General features: G+C 31.2%; 1 protein-coding gene across 1 annotated transcript in view; it reads left to right on the top strand.

Annotated features, from left to right (window-relative positions):
- Window positions 1-14,176, top strand: part of ABCD2 (ATP binding cassette subfamily D member 2) — a 47,888-nt gene extending 33,712 nt beyond the window's left edge. Inside the window, exons 8-10 of the mRNA XM_011363163.1 lie at window positions 4,217-4,301; window positions 8,901-9,026; window positions 13,966-14,176. Of these exons, the coding sequence (XP_011361465.1) occupies window positions 4,217-4,301; window positions 8,901-9,026; window positions 13,966-14,176 (422 nt within the window). The remainder of the gene's footprint in view (window positions 1-4,216; window positions 4,302-8,900; window positions 9,027-13,965) is intronic.
- Window positions 14,177-14,607: the final 431 nt, after the last annotated feature.

Below are 14,607 nucleotides of genomic sequence, written 5' to 3'. Positions count from 1 at the left end.
TTTTGAACTTTTGCCAATCTGATAAATATGAAACTCAGTGTAGTTTTAATTTGTGTTTCTCTTATTATGAATGGCATTTAAAAAGAGTTTTGTTGTTCATATTGCTGGGTCAAAACCTTAATTTCATACTATTTAACCCAAGTAATATTAGACAAAATAAAGAAGCAATATTTACATAACATAGCAAAACAAGTATGTATCTCTATACTAAAAATATCCAATTGTCTCATGTTAGATTTTGGAATAGAATACTTTTCTTGTGGCTTTGTCTCAATAAAATTTTACAGGAACATAATGGTATATTATCCTTCCTTGCCTGAGAGAGAAATACTGATCACTAGGTCATAAATATAATCCTAATGTAGTACGTAGAGTCTGCTGTGGAGTTTTCAGACCAACAGAATGTAACACTGAGTAAACTAAAGTTGGTGTTTTTTAGGCCATACATGTCTCTCGGAAGCCTTCGAGATCAGGTCATTTATCCTGATTCAGTGGATGACATGCATGATAAAGGCCATACAGACCATGATCTGGAATGCATCCTACACAATGTCCACCTTTATCACATAGTTCAAAGAGAAGGAGGTAAGCTCTATCACTCTTTTTAAAAATGCATTTAACTTTGTTTTTAAAAAATAAACTTGGGTAAATAAATAATCTGTGGTTTATTTTGAATGTATACTATGGTTGGAACATAGGCACACAAATAAAGATGGAGTTTACAACTTTTATTGCTTTTCCATTTTGACATCCTCTTTTTCACTTGTGTTACATTTCATATAGCACAATAGGCTTTTTATTAGGTCTACTGCTAGCATTTGAAGACAGTTTTTTTTCTCTGTCATATTTGAATGTACAAGTGTCCCCGAGGCCATTGTCAATCTAGATGTATTATTTTAAAATCCATGACAGAAATATTTTTCTGCCAACTCCTCAGCTTACATTTAACTTAATAATTTGAGAAGTAGTTGTCATGGAATTTCTTTTTTGTTTTCATACTCACGGTCTTACCAATAGATATATTTTTTTCTCTTTTGAGCAGCATATAGAGAATGAGATAAAATATGGAAATTTCTTTATTGTGGTTTCTCAGTATAAGACATAAGAGTAGGAATAGCATTTATATATAAGAGCTTAAAAAAGAATTGCTTTCTAATAATCGTACTTTCAAATAACTTGATAATATATCATTTAATAGTCTAGAAAAACAACTGAAACAACAAACTTGAATTCTAGATTTAATTTTTTATTGATTTTATCTTCTGTTTCCTAGCCCACTTACATTAGCAGAAGAAGCAGGGTAATACAATGAATAACTAAGAATGTGAGCTTTAAAGTCAGAGTTCTGGTATCAAATCTTAATTAGCACTGTTTCCTGTATCTTCAACTGTAAATGAGGATAAATATCTACTTTATAAGGATTCCACGAAGATTAAATAAGCCTCTATGTAAAGCATTTAGAACAGTTGGACATAGTAAATGCATAATAATTAGTAGCTAATGGTAATATTACTAGCTGTAATATTGATAACTACACTATTTTATCTTTGTGTGAGGGTACTTGATATTTTACATAGAAATTTCACATATATTATTTCATTTGATCCTTACAATAAGCAAATGAGACAGACAATAGAAGTGCTATATTTATTTTTATGGTGTTTATAATAACATAATTTAGAAATTTAGAAAGGAGGTTGTCTTTTTGTTTCATATGGTCAACTCTTAGTTTTAAAATACTGGGGTAGAATAAATGCTTCATGTTAATCTTGGGTAAGTGATTTCTGGTAAGTTTGAAATCTAATAATCCAATTAGAAATTTATAATAAACATGGGATATAGAATGTTCTGTCTTTAATAATATAATAGTAATTGTATGGTTTATTGAGTGCTTACTATGCAGAATATAACATATTAAGCAATTCACATTGTCATCTTATTTAATATTTATAACTGCCCAATGATCTGGGTTTTACTAACCTCCTTTTACAGATGAAATTCAGAAGTTTAATATATTCTCCAGGAGCTTACAACAAGTGGTAAGACAAGGATTCAAACGCAGATCAGAATTGAAAATCAATGTTCTATACTCGGCTATGCCACCGTGCTATGCTATCTCCCAGCTTCTTATACACTAATAATTGTTATATCCTTATACAAAAAAAAAAAAAAAAGCCAAAGAAACCCACTTTACTTGCTTAATCCTTTAAGCGAAGCAGGAAAGCACTTAAATTTGCAAGTACATCACTTACTTTGGAAGAAACCTACTGAAGTTCCGTTCAGCTAATATCTTGCTTAGAGAAATGCTTCTTTATTTAGAGAGGGAGTTAAAAACTATGTTTCATTCTATCAAAGAGGTTACAAAATAGAGAGGAATAGAAGTGTTAACAAAAGGACATGAGCTGAAGTAGTTTGAAAATCTCTAGGAAACAGGAAAACCATTCTCTTCTTAGCTGTCTTAGTCTCACTAAATCAACATCAGAGGTGATATTACGACTTGGAGTTCTGATTAATGTGCTCTGTGATTAAGCAATATTGCCTCCCAAAACTTTTTTTTTTTTCAGATGGTATGAGTGTTTTGTTTTTTTAATTTGACACTCCTCAGACTCCTCTAATCACTCATAAATGTGGCATCTCCTTTTTTTTTTTTTAATTTTTATTTATTTATTTTTATTATGGTGACATTGGTTAACAAATTCCAGTTAAGTTTCAGGTGCGCAATTTAGTAGTAAGGCATATACTTATAATAGAAGCCATTCAAATTAGTTCTATTTTACCCTTTGTAGACTCTGCAGTAAGCCTATGCAATATATATATTGCATTGTATGTTTACTGCCCATAGTTAGATTTCTTTCTGTCACCACGTATTTGGCTCCTTTTACCCCATCTTACCTCCCCTATCCCCACCTACCCTCTGGTAACCACTAGTCTATTGTCCATGTCCTTGAGTCTCTGTTTGTTTGTCCTTTTTGTTTGTCACTTTTAGGTTTATATCCCACATGTAAGTGATATTATGTGGTTTTCAACTTTTCTGTCTGGCTTATTTTGCTTAGCATGATTATCTCGAGGTCCATCCATGTTGTGGCAAATGGCAGTATTTCATTTTTTCTTATGGCTGAGTTTGGATTTAGTGAAATAAAGGATATGATTTATTTAAATATGTAAAGCTAAAATTTTCTTTAGCCCTAATATTTTTCTCTTGATGCCTTTTCGGTTGGCAGAAAGAAAATATTTTAGTCCAGAATACTTCTCCACTGTGTAGCAATCCGACCCTGTTTTTTCAAATCCTCACTTAATATTTCATAAATGCTATAAAATTTAGCCATAAAGCAAATTTTATTTTAATAGTTTTAACTAGAAGCAAGAACTTTAAATCAGATGGCATTTTGAGGTTTCTTTTCTAATATAAAATTATAAGGATATGTTTTTAAATAGAAAATTCCTGAAAATTTACCTAAGAAAATGACACACGCAATTCTGCAACTTGGTTTTTCATATTTAAAAATTCTGGATACATTTCTATATCAGTATGTATAGATCTAACCTATTTTTTTAAATAGAAGATTTGTCTTTTGAATAAATATTCAATAGAAAGTCAGTAGTTAAGATGTCATAAGAGATGGCACAGATAAACAGTAAAAGCATGTTGACCTACATACAAATTATAGCTCTGATATCTTGCAGTGTAAACTTAGACATGTCAATTACTCCATGAATTTTAGTTTACTCATCTATAAAATACAACTTATAATATCTACCTGATAAAATTATAAGGTATATAATGAGAAAACTCATATAAAGTGCTAGGCACGTAGAAGCCATTCAAATTAGTTCTACTTTACCCTTTGTAGACTCTGCAGTAAGCCTATGCAAATTTATTGATCTTTTCTCCCATCACCCCTCAAAATAAGTACAAGTCTTTGGAGATATCAAGTCTTTGGAGATATTAAGAAACAAACACATTTTAAAATGTCAGTACTTACAATTCTTATATGTTTTGTCAGTATAAGGATTTGTTACCATTAAAACATATTGAATCTAAGACGAACTGTTTATACATGAGGTTCCCTAGTTTATCCAAGCATATGTTTTATAAAATATTATGTTCTTTGTGTTGATAACTTAAACTTGCCAGAAATCGCTTCTCCAGGGTAAAAACAGTAACAGTTAAACAAATCGTTTATAAAATATATATCTTTGTTTTTTTGTTTTTAAGGATGGGATGCTGTTATGGACTGGAAAGATGTCCTGTCAGGAGGGGAAAAGCAAAGAATGGGCATGGCTCGCATGTTTTATCACAGGTAAGTGTGCTATACTCAGGAAACCACTGTTGCATTGTTGTAACCATAAAACCTTTAAACAGGATTCAGTGTCCTCATCTTTAGTTTAAAAATATCTTATTGAAAAACTAATGCTTAGAATTTATAGTGTAAAATCTTTCTTCTGTTATTTTCTAATGAGACAAAAATCTCCAAGTCTTTTTTTCTCTTCCTTTTATGTTGACTAATGTTAGATGATAAAAATAAATTTTTATGTATTATAAGTTTGAAAGCAAGATTATTATTAATTTTAAGTTGTGAAGAATAATAACCACTATTATACTGTTGTGAACACAGTAGGTAGTCATTCAATAATACTTATGAATTAAATTGTTAAATTCAAACTAAATTAATTTTTCAACCATTAAGTAGCCTATTAAATAATGCTCTCCTCCTCAAAAATGAGAGACATGTCCAATGGCAAAAGGACCTAGTCAGCATAGGTCTCAATAGACTCAGAAAAATAGAGATACAGGAAATGATTTCTCTTGATAAAACTTTTTTTCCTTGTAATCAACTTCATGTTCATTGGAGTTCAAAGGTAACAAGCACAAGAAATATTAAAGCTATTCGGATTTATTCCAATTATCAGTCCTATTCTTCTCTGAAAAATAGATCTCTCTCTCTCTTTTATTATGATTATTTTTTTTTATCTTAGGCTTCTGGCAGTGAGAACCTGAGTTGTATGCAGAGCAGGGGATTATCAGGAAATAAGTTACTCACTTTTAGTCCTTACATCTTGATCAAAAAGGACCAAGAGTTACATACATGAATGCATGAAAGGGCCATAAGCTGGGGCAGATATTATACCCTTGAAGGAGTTGCAGTGTAAGCATTAATACTTTTGTAGAGAACTTTAAAACACGTATAAAAAGAGCAAAAGAATATCAGGTAAGCCTCATTAAACACTCAGCACTTAGTTGGTCCACACTTAGTAACTAGTTGGCTATCAGTTTTTTTAAAAAACCTTTTAGTATGGAAAAAACATGGAAGTTTCATCAAAGAAGAGAAAATTATAAGATGAACCCCATATTCCCAACATGTTGATTCAACAAGTCTAATATTTTGCCACATTTGATTTACCTTTTTTTTTTTTAATTTCAAAGCATTTTAAAGTAAATCCCAAATATTGTGGCATTTTTTTTCTCTTACATACTTTCTTAGATAATAAAATTGATAATTATTTAAAGTTATCTAATACCTGGTTCATAATCAAAGTTTCCCTAATTGCCTCAAAGATATCTTTTTAGACTTGGTTTCTCACACCAAGATCTAAATGTTTTACGTATAGGTTTTTGTTGTATCACTTAATTAATTGTTAATATAAAGAATCTCTGCTCCTCTCTGGCCCCTTACCTTACCTCATCTTTTATGCCATTGACTTGTTAAAGAAACTGAGTCAGCTAAAGAAACTGTTCTATAAGAACGTTGCCCATTCTCTAGAATACATTTGATTGCTTCTTCATGGGGTCTTTTATTTATTTCTCCAATCTCCTACTTTTCCTGTAAACTGAAAATTAGAGCTAAAAGCTTAATTATATTCAGGTTCAGTCTTTTTGATAAGACTATAATATATAATATCATTAAAAACAAATCTTTTTAACAATTTTATTAAAATAAAGTTATATGTTCATTTTCTAAAAGTAGAAAATTTAGATAAACAAAAAGAAAAAATCTGTTATCATATTACCTATAACACTTAAAATCTTAGTCTTAGCATACAACAGTTGGTTATCTTGATTTTTTTAATGTAACTATTTTCATAAACTGTATTACAATCTATTGCTCTCTTTTTATTTTGTAAGCTATAATGTGTATCATTATGTGATAGGTAGTCAGGCTTTTTAAAAAATTATTATTAGTGTAAAATTTTATGTACCTAATGCACAGACTTTAAGTATACGATTCAATAACTTTGGGTAAATGTATATACATTAAGTAACCAACACCCCAATTAAGATAGCGAACATTTTTATCACCTAGAAAGTCCTTCATGCCACTTCCCAGTCAGATCCACCATAGATACTTTCTGTTTTTATTTCTATCATCATAAATTAGTTCTTCCTGTTCTACAACTTCATATACATTAAATCAGACAGTATGTATTATTTTTGTGTCTTGCTGGGGTTTTTTAATGGGGAAATTATTGTGTCAGCATGGTATTTGTAATAATGTACATGTTTAAAGAATATGGCAAGCTGAAAAAAATATGAGCCAAAATTTGCTAACTTAGAATTTTTAGTAAAGTGCCTTTTGTCATGCCCCTTTCTCAGACGATGTGGTAAGATTCAACAGTGAACTTTACAGTTTGACATTTATAACAGCTGTTACCTACTATCACCCTGAATTTGAGCCTTGTCCACAAATATTCAGTAATATGATCACTAGCATAGTTGGTGAAATATAAGATGATGGAATGTGAAATGTGACTGTGAATTTCTCACTGTCAGTGTGTTAATAAAATAAACCATATAATAAAGAGCAAGAGGCATTAATAAAAGATGCCAACCCAAAGAGATTCCAAGTACCTGTAAGTTGAAATAAATAGTTGATACTTATGTATCTAAAATATTTTGGGTACAATGTCAGACTGAATAAAGATCAAATTACAAGTATAACAGTGGGAAGGAAATTTAGTGATCCAGAGGAAGATTAGTGAAGATAAGGAAGTTGTTGAAAAGCAGAATCTATTGAAAAAAAAAATGAAGTAAACTCAGTGAAGGAAAAGTGTAATAATGAGAAACTGCCTCCTCTCATCCTCAAAGGATTAATAAAAAGATTTTAGTTGCTATGTGAAAGACTTGAGCTAGCTAAAATGGAGACTTTGGCAGGGAGAATTAAGTATCATGATTGTATACTCTTTTTGAGAAGATTTTAATTTTAATGTTTAAAAAATGATCAGTAAAGTCCTGTCTTAAGGGAGATAGATTAGATCCTCTGCAAGGCTCACTTTTCTGATGATACACCAAAAGAAAAAGGAAGAAAAACCTGAGAAACAATATTATCTAATGTTTTATTTAGTTGTATTAGTTCCAGATTCCAACTATTGCTTAATATTTTTAAGTACACACACACACTCACACACACACACACACACACACACACACATCCCAGCCTGCTAAGGAAACAAAAGAGTGCAATATATCTTACAGCTACTAGACTAGGGGTTGCTATGACAACAGAAAGTGGGCTTCTTTTCTAATTGTAAAATGGCATCTCTACTCTCTTTACTTCAAAGCACTATGAAAAGTAAGACACAATATAAGTAAGTTAATTAATGCAAAGAGATTTATGCAAAAAAGCAAATTTTACCCAAACCTATCTCTTTTTTTTAAATGTGAAAATTTAAAATTTGTTTAAATTACTTTTAATTATAGTTCACATAAAGTGTTATATTAATTTCAGATGTGTAACATAGTGATTCAACATTTATATATCTTATGAAGTGATCACCACAGTAATTCTAGTAACTGCCTGCCACCATGTCTACTCCCCACTTCCCCAACCCCCTGAACAGGTAACAAGAACTTATTAAAAAGCAGATCTCATCATAGAAAAGATATTTATAGTGCTAAACAATTATTTATGCTGAATGAGAAATTACTACTAGTTTCAATTTTTATCTTTTTATTGTAATTTATTTATTTTTTTTAAATAATATCTTCATAGAGGAAACTTTCCTGGTAAATACTTGATACTAATTTTCAAAATTGAAGTAAAATAATAAAGACAGTGCATGAGTTGACCTTTGGTCCTATTAATAAAGCTAAGTCATGTTGCTGAGTACCAAATACATACCTAAAGTCCAGACAGACTTGAAAGAAGACAGTAGTGAGGGAAAAAAAAGATAAGAGTAAGGGGGTAAGATGAAAGGAAGAGAATAAACAAAAGAAAATGATGGCAGTGAAAGGTGCCTCTGATAGTAGTAGAAAGTTATTTCCAGAGTAAAACTTGAGCTAGAAAAAACAAAATTGTTGAGTACAATCAGAAAACTTTTGCTATTTTTTTCCCTAAGAATTTTATTAAGAAGCGTGGTCACACTGTTATAAGGTTAAATGCCTACTCTAAACTTGTCAGATTAGTTAAACTTAAACTTTCGTAGTCTTATAGCAATGAAATTCCATTAATAGTGATTAGGTACTCAGATTGTTGATAAAATTATCTTTTCAGTAAATCTTTCCTAATAGGGCTGTGGCTTATTTGGTAATTAGCTATTGTAATGTATTTTTCATGTAATTAGTCAGAACCTTGTCACCAAGAATGAACCTGCCTTCTGCAAGAAAGTGCACTCAGTGACCTGCTTCCTCTTTTCTTATGCCTCAAATTTATGGTTCACCCATCTGCATAACAATAGAGCTTATTGTGAGCATGTATCAGAAAATCTATTTAAAATTTAAGGAGAATATGATATTCTAGTCCAAAGAGAGGGGGATGACTGCTCTTTAGCTTTATCATTTATCACTTAATAATGTCATAGACTCTTTTGCTCCTTTAAAGTTAACATCACAACTCATAGTGTTCAAATAAAGGTTATCATTCAAATAGGAAAATATTAATTTTTTTGTATTTATATTTTTAAAGACCAAAATATGCATTGCTAGATGAATGTACCAGTGCTGTCAGTATTGATGTTGAAGGAAAAATATTTCAGGCTGCGAAAGGGGCTGGAATTTCCTTACTGTCTATAACACACAGGCCTTCTCTTTGGTAAGTGTTTGCAATGCAAATTTGTGATAGATGTTTTTTTTTCCTTATGTTTCCTAAAGATTAACCTTTCTAAACTTTTCACTATAGAGCATAGGACTTTTCGCTTATTTTCTATCTATATTTCTGTTAAGTTGCAGACTAATAGTTTACATACCCCAAACCTAGCATTACAACATTAATGAGCTATTTGAAAACTATCACCGCATTAAAAAAAGTAGAAAAACTTGGTGATTTTTTTTTAACTGAAAATATTTTAATTTCATAGCATGTACTGGGAAATAATATATTTATGTAATTTTAGTCCTTTTAGTCATATTTTTAGTCTTTTCTTCCAAATCCAAGAAAAGAAAAAAAATGATTAAGTTAAAAAAAAGGAGGAAAAAAAGGCTTTTTTGGTTTTGTTTTAAGGAAAAACCAACAAAAATATTTCCCCTTTTTAAAAAGTGATGGCACCATTTTTACCATTCCCCTATTTTCCACTGATTCATCATCATAATAATTGTTGCTAATGTAAGATTCAGCACCTATTCTCTTCTAGGCTCATTTTACTTAAGCCTCATAACAATCCTAAAGAATATAGCAGTCTAATTATTCTCATTTTACAGATGAAGAAACTGAAAACTAGAAAAATGAGAAAAGTTACTTACCATGATTGTACTCTCTATATTATAGTATACTACTCTACCTGTTGTAAGGAACTCAAAATGTATCTCATGCATAAACCATAAAAACACTATTTCATTCATATGATATCCCACTGTCAACTTTCATATTCTGTTTTATCAATCAAAATCTTTTTTTGACATTTTGGGTAACTAGAGTGGATTCTATATTCTTGGCCTATTTCCCAAGGGACAGGCTGAAGCATTCTGTAGCAGGTGGCTGATCACATTCTATGCCGAAGCTGTCATCATGTACATGACTTGAAACCTAGACTAAGTAACAAGCTTTATTTGAGTCAATCCTTGAAGTCCTTCTAGACCTTTCACCTTATAGAGAATGTTTACTTAAAAATTGTGAGTATACCGAGTATTCAGGTTACATCAGGCTTTTATTGTTCAAAGTTCTTTGAATTCTACTTCTTTTGAGAAGATAATAATCTATTTTTACACTTCATTTAAATATTCAAATTTTTGATGATTTTTTTTTTTCTCAGAGAATTGACCTTAAATAGAGCATTCCATGAAGTGACCATTTCTATGAAAATACGTGGTTTATTGCTCTGTCGTTAAGATTTAATTGGCATCTGGAGAGACAGGGCCCTGATTTGCTAATCTCTCCAGAGGCAGTCTCTTGATCTAGTCCTGGATGAGTTAGAGTCCATATCAACGATATGATTCCTGTGACTTTCCCTGGAGAAAACCGACAGGAACTAGTTAAGACAATTATGAGATTTACTTGTAAATTTTCTGAATTGGAGATGACATAGAACTGGGCCAGAAAAAATTTTGAGTACACTCTGGTATGGACTTGTCATTTACAGACATGCTTTCTAATCAATCGCATGTTGAGTTAACATGGAGTTATATCTGGGTCCTGTTTTCTCACCTCTATCAATGGATTTATTATGCTCTTCTGTCATTCAGTTCCTTATTCAAGTAGCCTAAAGAAGAATTGGAAGCAGTCAGCCACTTTTTCTCAGTTGAAGGAACAAATAGGTTGTTGTTTTTAAGACTTTACTTTTTTAGAGCAGCTTTATGTCCACAGCAAAATTGAGAGGAAGGTACAGAAATATCTCATATACTCACTGGCCTATATATGCGTAGCTTCACCCATCATTAACATCCCACAACAGAGTGGTACATTTGTTAAAGTTGATGCACCTATATTAACACATCATTCTCACCAAAGTCCATAGTTTACTCTTACGGTTCACTCTTGGTGTTATACATTCAGTGGATTTGGACAAATTTATAATTACATGTATCTGTCATTATAGTATCATACAGAATATTTTCATTGCTCTGGAAAACCTCTGTGCTCTGCTTATTCAGCCCTCCATTCTCCTCGTTCCTAGATATCACTGATCTTTAAGGTCTCCATAGTTGTGCCTTTTTCAGAATGTCTTACAGGTGGAATCATGCAGCTCTTCAGATTAGCTTTTTCACTTGGTATTCATTTACATTTCTTCCATGTCTTTTCATGGCTTGATAGCTCATTTCTTTTTAGTGCTGAATAATTCTCCATTGTTTGTATGTGCGCAGTTTATTTATCCATTCACCTACTGTGGAACATCTTGGTTGCTTCCAAATTTTGGCAATTATGAATAAAGCTGCTATAAACATTCATATGCAGGTTTTGTGTGGAAATATGTTTTCCCAATTTCTTTGGTTCAATATCAAGAAGTGCAATTCAGATCATATGTAAGAACTGTGTGCCAAAGCGGCTATAACAGTTTGCGTTCCCACTAGCAATGAAAGAGATTTTCTGTTGCTCCACAGCCTTGTCAGCATTTTATGTTGTCAGCATTCTAGATTTTGGCCACTCAAATAGTGTGTAATGGACAAATAATATTTAAGGGAATAACAAAATCCATAAGTTTATACATTTTAACAAGAAAAACATTTTAAATTATAGCTCCTCACAGTACATCTCACATACAATTAAAATTCATTTTAGTTTCTGCTTTATGAATTATTTTAGTCATTTTAGGTTATAGAAATTTATCATTTCTTTTCTCCTGATTATCCTTTCTCCCTAGATAAAATTCTTATTTCCCCTGAAAAGATTTTAGAAGAGAAAAAGATGTGTTATATGTTTCCCCATAACAACAAATGGGTAATTTTTTATTATAAGAATTGAAATCAATACCAGTATCTGAAGTGGTAAAAATTGCAGAACCTCATTAAATTATTTGGTTCCTGGATAGAATTATATATAACTTTATGATTACTACTTTCTTGTGCTTTATCCTACTTGTGCAGGAAATTCATAGATTATTTCCAATTAGTCTCATTTAATAGTTTCTTATAAATTCCTCTAAGATAAACTCTGACATGTTATTTTAGCCTATAATCTAGAACACGCCTTTGAATCTCATTTCATGAAACACCTATACAGCTTCCTCCTTCCACGTAGAAATCAAATAATGTCGTAGGACTGGAGTGATGAGCCAAACCTTTTTTATATATTGAAGATGGAAGTTGCCCAAGATCTGAATTACCATATTCTAAAATTGCTTGTGATTGTAGATCCAAGGTGAGGAAGGCCCAAGAAAAGTTGAGAATAAAATTTTAAAAATGACATTTTTACCATTATTTCTCTTTCCTGTATGACCATACTTCTTTTGTTTTTTTTTTCATTACTTTTGTTTTAGCTCTCATATTTTAATGACAATATTTTCGCATTTTTATTTTTTCCCTTGACATAGAAATACATTGTTTGCAATATAATTTTTGTAAGGCGCTACATGTTGAGAGGTCAAATTTTTGAAAACTATAGAATCTAAACATAGTAGATACTCAAAAGTATATGGAAAAGATCATTAATCTCTGTCATATGTTATCACACACATGAACTTCAACCTTCATTCAGCCTGAGAGTGATTTTACTCTTTTAGACATAGTTTAACCTAGCTTAGTTTTACCATTGTACATCATGTTAAAACCAACTAACCAAAATAGAATGAAACCCAAACACCCATCAAATGATGAATAAATAAATAAAATGTGCAATACATACAATGAATATTATTCAGCCATAAAAACTGATGAAGTATTAACACATGCTACAACTAGATGAACTTCAGAATCATGTTCTTAAGTGAAAGAATTCAGTCACAAAACAGCACATATTTTATGATTCCATGTAGATGAAACATCCAGAATAGACTACTCCATAGTGATAGAAAGGAGATTAGTGGTTGACAGGGGCTGAGCAAAAGGAGAAATGGTGAGGCACTGCAAATGGGTACTGGGTTTCTTTTGAGGTAAAGAAAATATTCTGGAATTGGATAGTGGTGATGGTTGCATAAGTTTGTTAATATACTAAAAAATCACTGAATTTTTTACTTTAAAAGAATTAATTTATGGTATGTGAATCATATCTAAATTAAAAAACGGTAAAAGATACTTGAAATAAGCCTACTGATCACAGTAAATAATGACAGATGATAACTTTAAAGGGAACAAGAAATGAGAAACAACTATAAGGGAAAGACAGAACTGGGGACACATATTAACATAGGTCACTTCAGCATAGTGACAAAATGCAGTGGCTCAGCCATATGAGGCCTGCTCTGCCAGCATTATTCTCTCTATACATGCCCACAAATCTCCTCTAGCTGATGACCTTAGCCTCCCCTTAGGAGAAAATGAATTGTCTCCTGTCTCATCAATAAAATCATCTCTAAACCTCTTTGAAGAACATAATTATGCACCTGAGCCATGTGAAAAGACAGTAAATTATATGAAGGCATGGAAGTATCTTTAAAAGATTTCTATCAAAGAGTTTATTTTAAAAATATTTTAAAACTAATTGTTGAGAGATATTTACTTATGTAGAATAACTCATTCTCCAAGGAGGGGGTATTAATGAATTGGTACTGCATTTCCTTTATTTTTCTTAGATTTTTTCTCACATAACCTTTAAAATTTTTACTTTCTTCTTTCCCTATTCCCATTCTGAGTATGCTTTGATATTTATTCAGTAGCCATACTGAATTATGAAGATAAATAGATGCAAAAGCATGTCTGTCTTTGCAATACATTCAGAATATAAAATAAATGTAACATAAGAAATAGAATGTCCTAGAGATTCATTACTTTTGGAGTAAAAAAAATCACAAAATTTAAGCTCTTGCGGAATTCTTGAAAATCAAATGTAAAATAGACTCCTTATTTAAAATTTACTATTGGAAATCAATTAGAATGATAAACCTATAAATAATATGGCTTTTTACAATTACTGCTAACAATATTATTTCACTTTGATTGTGCAGGAAATACCACACTCATTTATTACAGTTTGATGGTGAAGGAGGCTGGCGCTTTGAACAGTTGGATACCGCAATCCGTTTAACACTGAGTGAGGAAAAACAAAAGCTAGAATCTCAGCTAACTGGAATTCCCAAAATGCAGCAGAGACTCAATGAACTATGTAAAATTTTGGGTGAAGATTCAGTACTGAAAACAATCAAAGATGAAGATTAAATATCCTAATTTGTTTTGACATGTTTTAAAAGTTAATTTTTAGATAAAGGCTCAGAAACACTGTTATAGTGCACGCATTGTGTTAACCTAAGCACAGAGAAAAAAAGCAGCAAGAAATATTTTATAAGATTTTAGCATCAAGGAAATAGATGATCTGACTTCAGAAGCAAATAAACAAGTGTATTATGTAAGACTAGTCATTATGGTTTGTACTAATTCCTAGTGAAAGCCTAATTCACCTGTAAAACAGGATTTTCTAGGTGAATTCATGATGAATACGCAATTTATTATGTGTATGTGATGTGTCTAAAGATCTTAACAAACATGGGAGATATCCTGAGAATAGAACAATGTAAGAGCAGCATTTGGGTTGAAATTCAGGTGCATAAAATTAGAAATTTGAGTAACATTTCAGTCTTTATGTTTTTTAG

This window comes from Pteropus vampyrus, unplaced genomic scaffold (assembly GCF_000151845.1).
Source record: "Pteropus vampyrus isolate Shadow unplaced genomic scaffold, Pvam_2.0 Scaffold82, whole genome shotgun sequence".
NCBI classification, from domain to species: domain Eukaryota; kingdom Metazoa; phylum Chordata; class Mammalia; order Chiroptera; family Pteropodidae; genus Pteropus; species Pteropus vampyrus.
Note: the sequence above shows the minus strand (reverse complement) of the source record. Positions and strands in the feature narration are given on the sequence as shown.